At 38.1% G+C, this 16257-nt stretch overlaps 1 protein-coding gene across 2 annotated transcripts; it reads left to right on the top strand.

The window, feature by feature from the left end:
• On the top strand, nt 1-12779 carry LOC140168125 (alkaline phosphatase-like). 2 transcript variants are annotated; one of them, XM_072191433.1, is made up of 9 exons: nt 1-98; nt 1233-1456; nt 2153-2327; nt 3311-3483; nt 4471-4672; nt 4944-5084; nt 5984-6175; nt 10015-10152; nt 11725-12779. In XM_072191433.1, the coding sequence occupies exons 1-9, from the start codon at nt 35-37 to the stop codon at nt 12180-12182; spliced, it is 1767 nt and encodes a 588-aa protein (XP_072047534.1). In that variant the 5' UTR covers nt 1-34; the 3' UTR covers nt 12183-12779. The 2 variants fall into 2 exon arrangements, with proteins under 2 accessions (XP_072047534.1, XP_072047535.1); XM_072191434.1 differs by having other exon boundaries at nt 32-102; nt 1237-1456.
• The last annotated feature ends 3478 nt before the right edge of the window (nt 12780-16257 follow it).

Raw genomic sequence — 16257 nt, 5'->3', positions numbered from 1 at the left:
ATTACAGCTTGGTGTTTACTATTATATTGTAAACATGAACGTGATTTTGTCGTTGGTGTTCGTGATAGGATATGAAATATTATCAGCAAATGCACAGAGTAAGTACAATATTTTCCCTTCATTTTATTATTATATGTTTTAGTTACTTCAATAACCCTTGGACCTTGTGATGTAAAACAGGTATTTGTATTCATTTTGAAGTAAATAACTCTAAAAAAGTAGAAATAACATGACATTAAACTGCACTCACAAGGAATTCAGCAACTGGTTCCGTCGAGGTGCTGAGATCAGAAATTATCTCAGAAGTATAAAATAACCTGGTGAGTGCAGTTGGATGTCTTAATCTGTTTAATTATTTTGTTACCGGCACATATGCACTTACACAACTGTTTGTGCAATATAACTCTGCGCTAGTGCTACAATGGCTTCTTCGGTAGCGCGCGGTGAACAGTAAAATCGTTCACAATATGCATGACTTGTAGCTACTTGTCACTATACCTATAATATACATGTACAGTAACAACACTCAATACTTTTATGTTGGACAAAATTAATGCAATTTTTGCCAAAGCTCACTACCATTCCCAAGATGCTGTGAACTACCAAATCACAACAGTTTAAAATAGTTGCTAACCATTTCATAGCGAGTGTGTTGAAGAATTCAAATATCACAGATATACTTTTGTAGGCCATGTGGTTCTTGAGTTGTGTTGTAAAGAGGGCTGAAACAACAACACTTTTGTAAAATGTACTCATTAACAACAAAAAGTTTTCAAAGTATATGATTTGTAGAATGAACTTTTGTAAAACATCAATGTGTTATTTTTCAAAAATTGTAGAGTGTAGATGATGATGATGATGATAATAATAATAATAATAATAATAATAATAATAATAATAATAATAATAATAATAATAATAATAATAATGGGTGTGTTTTGAACAAAACAAAACACCCTTTCCCATGAGCATGACGAGTAAATGTCGATCTTCTCTGGGAAAATGGGTCTTTATTCGAAAAGAAAGTCCTTCGAAATGGGTACCTTTCCACGGTCAAATAGCCCTTGGAAATGTGTACCGGTTTCAAGTCTGAAGCCTTGCTCCCCCGTCCAAAAATATCGAAGAACCCCCCCCCCCGGTTCCAATTTTGGTCAATATATTATTCTGTCATTCCTTATGCCATCGAGGGAATGAATCATTTTAGATTACTAATATATGTTTATTTTTCATAGGCAGAGATTACTGGAACGACCTTGCTTACAACAACTTACAGAAAGCCTTAAATTTGCAGAATCTCAACCAGAATGTTGCCAAAAATGTGATATTTTTCCTTGGTGATGGTATGACGGTGACGACGCTGACGGCAGCAAGGATTCTGAAAGGTCAACAGGCTGGTAATACTGGGGAGGAAACGGTTCTTAGTTGGGAAACATTCTCGAGTGTTGGCTTGTCCAAGGTAAACAAACAAAAACGCAAGCAAATATAAACAAGCAATTACCCACAGATATTTAAGGGACGACAATCTATTAGGCGTATTCCGGGGAGTAGACGTTATAGTTCTCCATTTTGTTGATCTGTCTGAGGTAAACACACAAAAATAAAGTACAAGAAGGTGATTATGGCGTGAAATTTACATTTTCTAAAAAAATCTGTCATGTTTTATAGTTTCCTATTTTTATACATATCGTTATGATTTTGGCAGACAGCCGAATCCGTATTCGCATTTTGGTAAGTCATGTTACGCATGAATTGTTTTTGAATTAGCGAACAAGGGATCAGCGCTTTTGATAATAGAGGGCAGTATATAAATATTTTTAACGGTGATCAGCGTGATAAGTAAGCAAAAGAGGGCGGCATTCGAAGTTGAATAACGGTGCAGTGCAGTAAGATTGACTATGGTCACCTTTAAAGTATTGATATACTGTACTCTATAACTGCACTCTATAACTAAAGCGTTGATCCATTGTTCGCTATATCAAAAATAAAAATTCATGCGTAACATAAATTTACCGAAGGACGAAGACGGATTCGAACTCATAACGATATAATAGTGTTGATTTAATAGTTCCAGTTGAATAAGAGCCGTCATCGCGTCAAGTCCTATACACTTCAAGTATCATTAAGTATTGTTACTACTTCTCTTACAATTCAGACCTACAACACAAATAAACAAACGCCGGATTCAGCTGGCACCGCAACAGCATTGTTTTGCGGAGTGAAAACCAAAGCGAAAGTTATCGCTGTTGATGATCAAGTCGAGTATGGTAACTGTTCCTCCATCGCCAATGCCTCTGTGGACTCTGTAATGACTCAATCACAGCGAGCAGGTATTAAAACTATATTATTTTGGTGATAAAAATTCATTTAGATCACTTTCCCTATATAAAAAAACAAGTGTCACACTCAGAAATAAGTGAACGGGGGAATATAATATACCGCTTTCTTTTGTCGTAAAAGTGTCCTTACATGTACAATTGTGTTGTAATTAACAAACCATCTGCGTAACCATCTATGATAAAGTGTCTTTACGTGTATCGTACTCGCATATCTGTAAGTAACACGCATACAGTGGCGTAGTGTCATAGGCGCACGGGGGCACGTGCCCCACCCCCATGTACTTTGAAAATTCAGAAAATTTCATAGGAAAATTAACGAAAAATGCCATGTGCTCTCCCTTCGCATCCATCAGGCTCTATGCCATTTGCAATTACTATACCTATAGCATCACAACCCTTTACAATATCGCACAGGTAAAACAGAGACATGTGTTTGTGTACTTAACATGGTTTGGAAACAAGCTCTTAATAATACAGGTCAATGAATAATATAATGTACCATTTTTCCGCGTGAGTGTTTTTCAAACCTGATTTTTTGGCATATTTGTAATGCTTACATATGTTCCAACTTGCACCTAAATGGAATCAACCAAATTTGTTATGTTTGTAGGTCAACAGAGCAAAGTTCGACATAAAGTCATAATTTTATGAATTATGACTTCATGTCCTCCTATAGAACTGCGTGTTAAACAGCCAAAATAACCAGTAGGGTTTCTTTCACTTTACCTTATTATTTCAGCTCAAAATGGAAAGAAACCCTTCTCGCCAATTAGTACTAGTATTATTGCAGTGTTTTCAGTATATGATAACAAATTTAAAATTTGAAGGAAATCGTACATTAAAAAAAATTATTTCAAGATTAGACATACCAACTTGATCTTATTTAAGAATATTCACCCTATATAAATCTTACAGGTACTTATACAACGTTATATATCAAAATAATAAAACATGAGTATTTTCTTCATTTTCAGGTAAATCTGTTGGTTTTATCTCCACGACACGAGTGACGCACGCTACGCCGGCGTGTCTCTATGCCCATTCACCAGACAGAGGCTGGGAGAACAACGTTCCTTTGGATGAACGGCAAGCTGGATGTATCGATATAGCCGCTCAACTAGTGGAAGGAGATAATAAAGAAATACGGGTGAGAGCTGAAGCTATGTTGTGGGATTGTGTGTAATATATATTTTTTTAAATTCATACATGTGCTACACACACCCACCCCTCCTACATGTACACCCTAGGCAACTCTGTACATAACTACCCAACTATTTTTCTTCTGATATTATGACTATTTTGAAAAGTAATGCCCGTCATGCTCATTATAAGCCGGCGAAATGTACTTAATTCATGTATTCATAGTGCAGTTTTGTCGTCGGCAAATTCACCGTGACCTTCAGCCATAAACCCGCTTAGTGAAGATCAAACCGAAATATGCAGTACTAAACCATTATAGTAATCGATTGTCCAATGCACATTTCTTACCACGTGATAATATTAATCCAATGAGCGATCGAATTGTCCGCTACGGTCGACTAATCCAATCAATAATGACGCTATTAACATGTACGGGTGGAGCTCCGCTGAGTTTTGGGGATTTTTCACTGGTTTGCTATCATTTAATCATCAAGGCGCTCCACCGTTATTATAAGGACTATGCTAATAATTTAAAGATTGACATGTAGAAAATAAACCATACTTGATTGACAGAAAGTACTAAATTTGTACCTATTACGGTTTGGTGGCACTCATCTTCCAAACGCGACCAAGTCAAGGCGGCCCGGTGAAGCAAAATGTGCATTGGATTAACACGGGAGTTTGGATAAGATGGTAGATTTCCTTTCTCATACAAATGCACGCTCCCCCGTTATTAAAGCTTGTACCGGATTAAAAATTCAGATATTTTGAAAAGAATAAGCTATTGAAACATAGAGTAAGTACTAAAATCAGAGCTTTTATACTTTTGATATATGACGCTAACTAGTTCATCTAATATACCCACAGCACAGGGCTACTAGTACGGGTCAATTGACAATTACATATGTGAGTGCCCCTGTGTTGTGTGCATACATGTAGTTAACAATAACTGCATGATGTTTCATATTGTTTAACATGGTCTTTTGTATTCCAGGTAATCATGGGTGGAGGGCGTCAAAAATTAACAGATACCAACACAGCAGACCCGGAATATCCTGGGAAGACAGGTCAGAGAACTGATGGTCGGAATATCATCAATGAATGGATGGAAGGAAAGGACACAGAAAGGGCCAAGTATGTATGGAATCTGGAAGACTTCAATGCAGTAGATCCAGAAGATACAGATTATTTAATGGGTAAGATTACATATTATTGAGAAGTTGCGATTTTGTGCACCTTGGTGTTTACGAACAAAACAAAAACAACAACAACAAAACAAAACAAAAACAAGACAAGAGAAAAATAAAACAACAACAAAAAACAACAACAGAAGAAAAACAAAACAAAAAACAACAAAAAAACAACAACAACATTGAAACTATTATTTTGTTGAAATTGTTGCCGGTAATGTTTTGATATTCTATAGTCAATCTTATTATGTAAAATATTGTCTTCTCCGTTTTAAAGGTTTGTTTGAAAGAGATCATATGCAATACGAAAATTACCGTAAAGATGATGCTGCTGGCGAACCTTCCATTGCTGAGATGACTGAAAAAGCTATTAAGATTCTACAAAAAGATGAGGACGGCTTCTTTCTGATGGTAGAAGGTAAGTGCAGTTGGAGGAGATTATTGGTATTTATTGGAATTCTTTGCTTTGATTTTGAGAATAGTTAGAGCCTACTGAAGATCGAGGTGTTGATCCCGGATACAGTGGTTCATTTGTGTATAAGGCAGCTGCTTCTCCGTTTGTAGACGAAAGTGATGTTTATAGGGTGAAGTGATCAGCAGAAAAGGAAAGAGCACTAGTCTATTAACTCTCTTCACGCGGGAGTCGACTGCAGACGACAAGTTTCAAAATTTTTTAAAAATTCAAAAATTTCAGAATTTCAAAATTTTCATGACCATATTTGGAATCAGCATGAAAAATGCATTAAAATGAGTACAAACAAGCCTAGTATTGGTTCAGTAGTTCTTAAGATAGCTCTTGATATTTTGAGAAAATATTTCAAAACTTGAACTTTTTCCGTTGAAGCGCATGGCTAGCACGCAGAGCAATGATTAGTCTGCCCTTTATGGATACCGTTGCCATTAAACCGAACCAAACCTCACAAGCACGGTGAAGGTGGCTCGAGATTAGAGATCAGACATTCGTATTATGTTGAATATTAGAGTTTTCAACGTTTTCCTGCATTGATCACATCGCATGGAGTAATTTAAGGCCTCTTTTGGACCTTCAAAATGTTGTCCAAAAATGTCAAAATTCTTGACCTTATTTAGCCTAATTTCATCATAAAAATCACTTTTTTGGACATTCAAAAATTTGGGCCAGTAGTTCGGGAAATGGTTCTTACTGCAAAGGTGTATAGGGAGTGTATGGTAGATTAGTGTAGTAGTTGATGCCAAATACATAACAAGCAGTTTAGAAAAGTAGTAGTACAAAACCAAACCGTGTTTGTCCCGATTCGTCCAGGTTGTATCAATTAAACAAAATAACTTTAATTACAGGAGGACGTATTGATATGGCTCACCACAAAGGCAAGGCATCAGATGCTCTTCAGGATACCCTTGCTATGGAAGCTGCAGTAGCTAAGGCAATGGAATTAACAAATGAAGAAGATACATTGATAATAGTAACATCTGATCATAGTCATACTATGATGTTTTCAGGCTATCCGTCCAGAGGCAACCCAATCTTAGGTAAAATTCTTAAGGATATCCTATGTGGTTTTCTCATTCTAGCAAACCGTAAAATAATAACTATAGATTATCTGACCTCTAATGTCACGTGTCACATTCAGGACACCTCTGTTGTTTTGCACAAGGCAAAATAATGCAGTTGTCTTATGACTGCATAAAGTCTCATCATCAAAACTCAACGTAATGCTGGTTGAACCGCATTCCATTGTTTAGAACAATAGAAACCGACTTCAACCGGACGCAGCCTGGCGTAACCGGCGGTCGTGAGTTTTGAAACGTCCCTGAAAACCAACTTTTTTTGTAACACCTGTTAGCAAGTTTGATACCATTTTTGGTATTATTTGCTTTGAAACCAAAGTTAATGGGAAAAAAATATACTTCTTCCATGTAGACTATAATTTGTTTTTTGACCTACAGTTTTTATATCAGACCAACAGAAACTGGGGCGTACCAAATGCAAACACATGTCAATCCATATATAGACCACTTGACATGTGATGTCATTGCCCGGCAGTATGCGCGCGAATTATGGCAATTTCCATTGTTCTTTGCCCTGCAGTGTGCATACGCATCGTAGTTTGCTCAGGGCACGTGCATTTTAAATCGCCCACCACATTTCATATTCGGCGTAGAATTGACGTAATAATCTGATTAACTACCATAGCAATAGAGGAATACAATTTTGAGTAGTAACTCAATTTGTTTCATTTCAAATACATGGCGTGACTACAGGGAGCCTGTATTTTTGTTATCACTAGTCTCCAATGCACTATATCACTGAGGAGGGGGGGAGGGGGGGGGGGGGTTGGGAGCAGCTCACTTATCGAAAAATGCTGTTTGTCGGGTGGAAAACGTCTTAAATGTAGGCATTGCGCCTTTTCAACATCATTAAAGCACATTTAGTGCGCTGCTGCCATTTGGATATATCGTTATGAATTCGGCAGAGTGACGAATCGAGAATTTTGAGCAAATTGAGTTTTTGTATGCTTATGATTATGTTTCAGGTTATCTTTTATTTCCACCAAAAATTAATGGTAAATCTTACTCACCGACGTAGTTATTGAAATTTTGATTTGGACGAATCGCGCCTAAGTGCGATAAATGAATTCGGCAGAGAGATGAATCGTATACTTAGCTGTACAAATCATGTTGATCTATAGTATTGTATAGCGGGAAACCCCAAATTTTCTATATTACAAGTCCTATACTAATATATTTGATACCAACGTATAGCTGTAGGTATCTTCTATCCAGTGATATCAAAATAAGTACAAACATTCCCCACATGATATTGCTGTGGTTTAATAATGTGAGTGCGCGCCCGTGAAATTCGAAAATCCCGGAAAATCATACGCAAAATATAGGCCAATATAGTTATTTTTGCTTTAAAATCCTCGAGTTTTTGCTAAATATTACAGGGACGACTATTTACTTCTACTTCTACTGCAATACTTGGCATAGTCCATCAGCTTGGATTTCCCGCCAAGGAATAAGGTTGTACATGTGCGGTGAAGGTGCCATCAGTGCAGAAAATTACATATGTGCGAGTAAAAGACCATGGGAAATTATGGGTTGGCTGCAGCTACTGCTCCCTGAACACCTCATAAGATGGTGATGACAAGGTGCTCGCTGGAAGGGTATTCCACCACACCACTGTACGTGGGAAGAAGGAGTAGCGATACAACTGGATACGTGATGGAATACGTTGGAATTTGTCTGGATGGTAAGACCTTGTGATGGATGGAGCCATTGGAGTGAGGTAACAGGCTGGATTTACTGCCACAATGCTGTGCTTGATCTTGTACAAGAGAAGGAGGCTGGATGTTTTACGCCGCTCTTCTAGTGAAGTCCATTGTAACTCCTGCAACATAGCAGTAACACTCTCACGACGGTGGTATCGGTGGAGGACAAACCTTGCAGCTTGACGTTGGATATTTTCAATCCTGTTGATGGCCTTGGTGGTGTAAGGATTCCATATGGGGCTGCAGTACTCAACATGTGGGCGCACCAAAGATACATAAGCCCGTTCTTTGAGCTTCTGGGAGGCACCACGAAGGTTACGTCGGATGAGGCCAAGGATTCTATTAGCTCTTGCCGTTGCTCCATTGGTGTGCTTGGTCCATGACATGTTGGTGGAAAAAGTCAGGCCTAGGTATGGGTACTCTGAGACTGCTGAAAGTACACTACTTCCAAGATGGTAGTCATTTTTGATTGTGTTACGGCGCAAGGAGAACAGCATAGAGTGGCACTTGTCCGTGTTGAATTTCATCTGCCATGTGTTAGTCCATTGGTGGAGGAGATCAAGGTCATGTTGGAGAGTTGTGATGTCTTCTGCTGTGGCGATAGTTCTATAAATCAGGCAGTCGTCAGCAAAGAGACGGATGTTTGAAGAGATGCCAGATGGAAGATCATTGATAAATGATAAAAATAGCAAGGGACCAAGAACTGTCCCTTGCGGCACTCCAGATGTTACAGGCACCCAGTCGGATGACATACCATCAATCACAACTCGTTGCAGCCGCTTGGTGAGGAAGTTTTCCATCCATGATAACAGCGGACCTCTGACTCCATAGTGGTGTAACTTGAGAAGGAGGCGTTGGTGCGGTACGCGGTCAAAAGCTTTAGAGAAATCAAGTACCATTGCGTCCACTTGACCTTGATCGTTGAGCGCTTTGCTGAGATCTTGGGTGGTGATGAGCAGTTGGGTTTCGCATGAACGCCCCGGACGAAAGCCGTGTTGCGAGTCCGTGAGAATGTTATTTTGGTCGTAGTGGTCCATGATTTGACTGAATATTATGTGCTCTAAGATTTTGCTACAAACTGATGTGATGGATACTGGGCGATAGTTCGCAGCAGTGCTTCTGTCCCCTTTCTTAAATATGGGGGTTATGTTACCAGTTCTCCATGCTGGTGGAACGATACCTGAGTCCAGGGACTGTTGGAAGATGCAGCTTAAGATAGGCGAAATTTCTGTGGACAAGTCCTTTAAAATACGTGAAGGAATTGAGTCTGGACCGGTCGCTTTCTTGGTGTTTAAGGATTGGAGTAATTTAGTAACTCCCTCTTGAGTGACAGTTATACCGTTCATCGCTTTATAACTTATATAGTCTACATAGCCTTACAACCAGTAATTTCTACACAAAAGGCCCAAATCAGGAATGCGTGCTATGGTTTACACGTAGTTGAATGCGTATTCGACCTCTCTCTGCGCAGTGGTAGAGACATTTTGGATATAGCATAAAGCCGAATAGCTGTTAAAACGCGTTTTGAGGGATATATCAATTATTTCAGAACATGCAAGTATTGACAATAATTCGTGTACATTTACTTCTATAATATACATTTCAAATGAGTGCTCACGAATGTTCTAAATTTTAAGAAGGACCAATGGAATGGTACCAAGATTTTCAAACGCCGTTTACTCAGAACAGCAATTTTGCGTATTCGGCACTCTGCCGTGTTCATAACGAATTATCATACAACATGTTTGCCAACTATAACAGCGCCATTGGCAGTAGCTTCCTATTTTACACCTAGGTGGAGAGGGTCAAGCAAGATATAATGTCTTGCTTAAGGAAACAATACGTTGGTGCTGCGGGCCAGGTTCGAACGCGCATTCTTGATCATGAGTTGAATGCCCTAATCGTCAAGTCACCGTGCTCACATAAACTTTCAGAATAATTGATATTACAATGTTCCAGGGAGTTTTGTGTTTGAAAAACAAATCTTCTTCTGTACTTTTTGGAAAGAATAGATTTCAAAGATAACAGCTGCACGAAGATTCATTTATTTTATTGTCCGATTCATTTGTTTTATTGTCCGTTTGTTTGTAATTCTAGGGTTAGTAAATAATGTGAAAGGATCAGACGGTCTGCCTTACACAACACTGTCATATGCAAATGGTCCCGGTGGAAGAACTGTCGCCGACAGCTTTCATGAAACTGGCAAGCGGCCAAGTCTCACAGGAACTGATACAGGTAATTATACTATTAGAAACAATAATCCGTACCATTCTCTTGTCAAGCTGAAAGTATATAGCTGTCAATTTTTAGATAACATTTTAGATGTTTAGTGGTACCAAATAAAGCTGATACTCAACTTTGCATAAGCCATGACGTCCAGAACTTCAACTTATAGTCAGAACAATAAGTTCTACCTCTTCTCTTATAACCTCTGTGCATGGTAACTTATTTAAACTCAGTATGATCATACATTGGAATGGCACCTAAAATGTGGGCCAATGTATAATGATACCTTTTCCAGATTTGTGTGAGTGACCTCAGAACCAAAATAAGATTTGATACACCGGAAACGGTAAAAATTTCTTGTACGAGTTAGCTCGATATGTAAGCGATATAATATTATGCTAACCATTGATGGCAATTGGAAACTGAACACCAAGAAAACTAATTTGAATATTGCAAGTGACAAAAAGAGGTTGTGCGTCTTTACTTTCAGCTCTGAAAAAGAAGTCATTTGTACAGATTCTCTTGCTCTGGAAGACTAACAAGCACGACAGTAAAAATTGAATGCTGATATTTTTTTTTTTCAAAATGCATTTTTATTATTGGTATATTGCTGTGTTGTTACACATTTGATGTTGTTTCTCATAATAACATAGGTAATACCCAAATACATAGATAAATACTATTTGCAAAGGATTTGCAAAAGCTGACATAATGAAGATGGAGGCAGAACTTTTTGAATGACCCTCGTACACCCATAACCACAAGAACAGCCATTGTGGTTCACACACATTGCGTACATGATGTGCATACGATGTGCATTTGGTGCTGACAGTGTGCAATAATGCCTCCAGTGTTATGTTTGAGATTTCTACAGCCTCTTTAAGCCTTAATTATAGGATTTCGATTAAATTTTAATTTGGTTGTTATTTGCCAAATATTATACAATATTATCAGTAACAACCGTCAGGAAAGTTTTATTTGCTGGTCATTTTAAATCAAACTAATGAGCTAAAATGAAAAAAAAGCTCACTTAACATCTTAGCCGCTTAACTATGGTGTTCTATGGGGGATTTATAGTCATAATTATGACTTGAATTCACACTTGCTCTGTTGTCCTAAAACAAAAATGAATTAGGCTGAATCCAGTTTGGTGTAAGTTGGGACATGTGTTAACATAATAAACATGCCCAAAAAATCAGCCTTGTTAAAAAATAACCAATATCCATCGTTTTAGAATCGTACAATAAAGCTTTAAAGCAGTGGCACTCAGTGACGTTTGAGGGTTAGTTGTTAGGGGAGTCAAGCATGGAACTATTCCAGGTGGGCATCATATGTGCCCGGATTTACTAATAAAACACTTTAAAAAGGCACTGGTTTAAGATTGTACCAGAGTGATGTAATGTTTGGATCACAGATTATGTGTCCTTCTTGACTGAGCAAGATCAAGATCAAGATCGGATATTTTATTCACATATTCCTCAAGACAAAGATAGGATATAATAGGCCTACTTATGACATGCGACGTTATGCGCCTGTTTGAATAAATTGCGTTGACTACCGTTCATGTGCTATCTTTTCCAGAACGTGCTGGCTATGTCCAAGACGCACTTGTACCACTCCAAGAAGAGACACACGGTGGAGATGACGTCGCCATCTTCGCCAATGGACCCATGGCGCATCTAATCTATGGAACACACGAACAGAATTATATTGCCCATGTAGTCCAATATGCAGCTTGCATTGGAGCCTACGCAGAGGAGTGTGACAGTGACGATAGGGGCGCTGCCACGATTGTGCCTAGCATGAGCGCTGCCACGATTTTGCCTAGTATGAGTTACACAGAAGACAGTGACAATGACAATATGAGCGCTGCCACGAGTGTGCCTAGCATGAGCGCTGCCACAATTTTGCCTAGTATAACTAACGCAAAGAGGTGTAATAATGACTATAGTGACGCTGCCACACTTGTGTCTAATATGACTTTTTGGACATTACTCATTTTGGCTTTCATTACCACAACATTATTTAACTCACAATAAGACATTAACTACAGGGTGTCTTCCCCCCAAAAAAACCGAACCCTCATTGCGCCCTCTTTTTCTCATATTTCTGAAAAGTTAATCAAATATATATTGTAATGTAAAGAAATCCTTGTTCGTTAGCTTTCATAACAAAAAAATTATTTCAATCGGCTCGCGATTTTTGAAGATATACCCTTTTAAAGAAATGTACCAGTTTTCATTCTGTCCACGAATGAGGTTTGGCTACATATCAAAGATTAAATTGAAACACACGGTTAATGACATGGAAAGATAATAGCATTAGGCTTTGGAATGTATTCACTATGAGCGAGGATCACCAACTAGCCTTCAACATCTTCGCAAGGGTATACTGCTGCATTCGCAAGTATCCGGCGGTTAATGACATGGAAAGATAATAGCATTAGGCTTTGGAATGTATTCACTATGAGCGAGGATCACCAAATACCCTCCAACATCTTCGCAAGGGTATACGGCTGCATTCGCAAGTATCCGGCGCAGAAGGAAGGTATGAAACGCAATTGATGCAATGAGAACCAGGGCTGAATGTATTTGTCAAGGAAGCAATAGGCAGAGGGCAGAGCAGCACATCAGTAAACCAGGGCTAACTTTAAAATATAAAAAAAAGAGAAATGACTTATGTTGGAAAAAAAAAAGAAACAACGAAGTAAGGAAGAAAGTAAGAAAAATAATAAAACAAATAGACATAAATAACCAAGAAAATTGTATTTGCAAGTATAGCAAGATATTAGAGAAGTCCAATCCCGCACGACTGCAGACGACATGTTTAAAAAATATATAAAAATTCAAAAATGGCAGGAATGTAAATTGTCATGACCATATTTGGAATCAGCATGAAAAATGCATCAAAATGAGTACAAACAAGCCTAGTATTGGTACAGTAGTTCTTAAGATAGCTCTTGATATTTTGCGAAAATATTTCAAAACTTGAACTTTTTCCGTTGAAGCGCATGGCTAGCACGCAGAGCATTAACAAAACAAAATACATAGCCCCAAATCCCATTCCCTAAATAAAGTTTGTTATTTCTTAAAGTTATCGTTGAGGAATGTTTGATATTCATGCACTTGTACTCCTTTTCAATCCTTGAAGTAGCCAAACCCCCTCCGTGGACAGAGTGAGAAACGGGTATATTTATTTAAAAAAGCATATCTTCAAAAGTTGTGAGCCGATTGAAATATTTTTCTGTTTATTAAAGCTAACGAATAAAGGTTTCTTTACATACCAAAATATATTTGATCAACTTTTCAAAAACAGAAGAAAAAGAGAGCGCAATGAGGGTTCTGTTTTTTTTTGTGACACCCTGTATGGGATGTAAATGATCATTTCAGGCGATTTTGTTTAAATACATACACAGACACTAATTCCCTGATATCAACGAGAAGGCTATTCCAAACCTCAGGTGCAATAATAATAATGGAACTGTTCCTACCCGTTTTCTAGATCGAGGAACAGCGATCCCTGTCGTATCAGAAGAAGAGCGAAGTATGTGTCTGTATCTACCAGAAGATTTCACACCACCAACCAATTTATGCATTAAAATGAGCAGAAATTTGCATAATTTTGGCAAAATTGGGATTGGTCATGATTAGTAATGTTAAATACTGCAAGTGTACCACAGATCGGAGAGATCGAATAACTTTTAATGATTTTAAGCAGCCTTTTCTTTACAGAAACACTGGCATGATTTTGCCTGTAAAATAGGCAATTCGCGGACATCGTAGACTTCGATGGCCAGTCGTAAACCTGTATTTTTTTCCAGCCAGAGGGATCAGGCAAGGGCTGATTTCAACCATCATAGCTGTCGCTTAAAACTGAGTCGCTCCTGTGAAGAAAAAAAATGACGTTTTCTTAAGGCAAATTTAGCACATATCTCAATGGGACTCTGATTTGGTGGTGTGAGATCTGAATGGAGCTGTGTGTGTGAGTCTCAACTTTTGATTGAGCAAGTTAGCCCTGTGTCTAGTTAGCGTTTGCATTCACCAAAGAAGTGCATTGACTGAATTTATGTAAAAGGCTAAAATTGAAGAGAACTGCAACATTTGCTACAAATATACCAGTGCTAAGGTGACTTATGACCCAAAATGTGTGTTTGAGTGCGAGATTCCATTTCGTAGAGTGACTTAGGCCCATGTAATGTTTACAATCATAATATTTTGTAAGCTTACATCATCAATGGCATGTAATGACTCAGTTCCAGATAGAGTAGACATCAGTATGGTGCTATATGGTACTGGCCGGAACTCATGAAATAGGCGCCTGGATCGGGTAAGCTTACACGGGTTTTGTGTGTGTGGGGGTGTGTGTGTGTGATGTGGAGGGGGTGGGGTGGGGTGGTAGGCTAAACTTAAGATTTCGCTACTGGTAACCCATGTAATGTTTACAATCATAATGGTATGCAATGACTCAGTGTCAGATGGAGAAGACATCAGTATGGTGGCACGTGGGCTAGGGCACTGGTTGGAGCTCATAAAATGTGTACGTGGATCAGGTAAGCTTATGGGGGGGGGGGGGGGAGGCTTAAAATTTCACTAATAGGCCATATTATTCAACACTTATAATTCAGGCATTGTGGTCATGTTCTTCTTTGTTTCTGTGTGTCTGCCTGGCTGCTTGTCCCTCTTGACTGTAAATTGCTGGAAGCCTAAGTCTTGGCGAACTTTTAACATGGTAATCATAATGCTATCTTCAGTAGAAATTTTTTTTAACCAGCTTCTTGCTCAAATTATGCTCAAAATAAGTTAATTAGATTAAAATAGTCTGAAATTAAGGACAATCAGAAACATGTTGGATCATTCAGATTTCACACCACCAAATAGAATTATATGGTTGTGCGCCCTTAATTTTAGAGGGATCAGGCAAGGGCTGATTTCAACCATCATAGCTGTCGTTTAAAACTGAGTCGCTCCTGTAAAGAAAAAATGACGTTTCTTAAGGCAAATTTAGCACATATCTCTATGGGACTCTGATTTGGTGGTGTGAGATCAGAAGCAGGATCCCGAAGTAGCTGGACAAGATGAATGAGATATGTAGGGGCTTAATTATTCAGACATTTAAATGTATACAGAATGATTCTTTGTTTTTCTGGTAACCAGTGGAGAGACCATCAAATACTAGACGCGCAGCCTTGTTTTGTAATCGCTGCAAGCGTTTCAGATCAACTTCGCACGTAATAGGATCAATGCTCTGACGGCCTGATGACAAGCATCTTGGGTGATGAATCGGCAAATGCCACAGACATGCCAAGTAGAGCCACGAGAACAGTTTTGTTGTTATCCAGCCTTCGGGGGGGTTATCTCCGTGCATTGATATACAGGGTGTCTCAATAAAAATAGGCCCTATGGAAAGTGGTGCATAACTTAAAATATCGGCAGTAAAATATAAAAAAAATAGACACATTTTTGGACCATTCCAATGGGGTAATACACATTAACAATAATGTGTAATTTATTATAAAAGAAATAAAAGGAAACGCCAAGTGTTGCTGAATAGTAGTTCAAAATCTATCAATCAATCTCCCAAATAATGTTTTTCACACGTTTCTTTTTGTATTAAGGGCTCAGATAGCAACGTTTGCACAGTATTTTGGGGGGACCTGAGAGCACATTAGACATATCGAATTGCATTCTGAATACGAGGAATGTCCTTCTGATATCAATATTTTTATATTTTTTTTAAATTCGCAATATAGCACACATGTTATGGCAAATTATTACAATTTGATATTTTTTGAATGATATGTACTTAGTGTATGTAGCTGAGATGAAAAGCCGACCTTCAATTGACAATTTTAACCTTCTATATTGAAGATATCGATTCCCCCCCCCAAAAAAGACCCAATTATTTTCTGTTTTGTAATTTGGGAAAAAAAATCTTCAATATGAAAGGTAAATATTTTCAGATGATAGACGGCTCATTGTCGTACATATCATTAAATTTATACAATTTACTTCGAGGACTGGTAAATTAAAAAATATCAATTATTAATCATTTGTGATACGCGAATTTAAGAAACTATTTGACATTCCTCGTTTTCGAAATGCAATTCGATATGTC

Source organism: Amphiura filiformis, chromosome 13 (assembly GCF_039555335.1).
Source record: "Amphiura filiformis chromosome 13, Afil_fr2py, whole genome shotgun sequence".
Classification (NCBI taxonomy): Eukaryota; Metazoa; Echinodermata; class Ophiuroidea; order Amphilepidida; family Amphiuridae; genus Amphiura; species Amphiura filiformis.
This window is presented reverse-complemented; position numbering and strand designations above follow the sequence as displayed.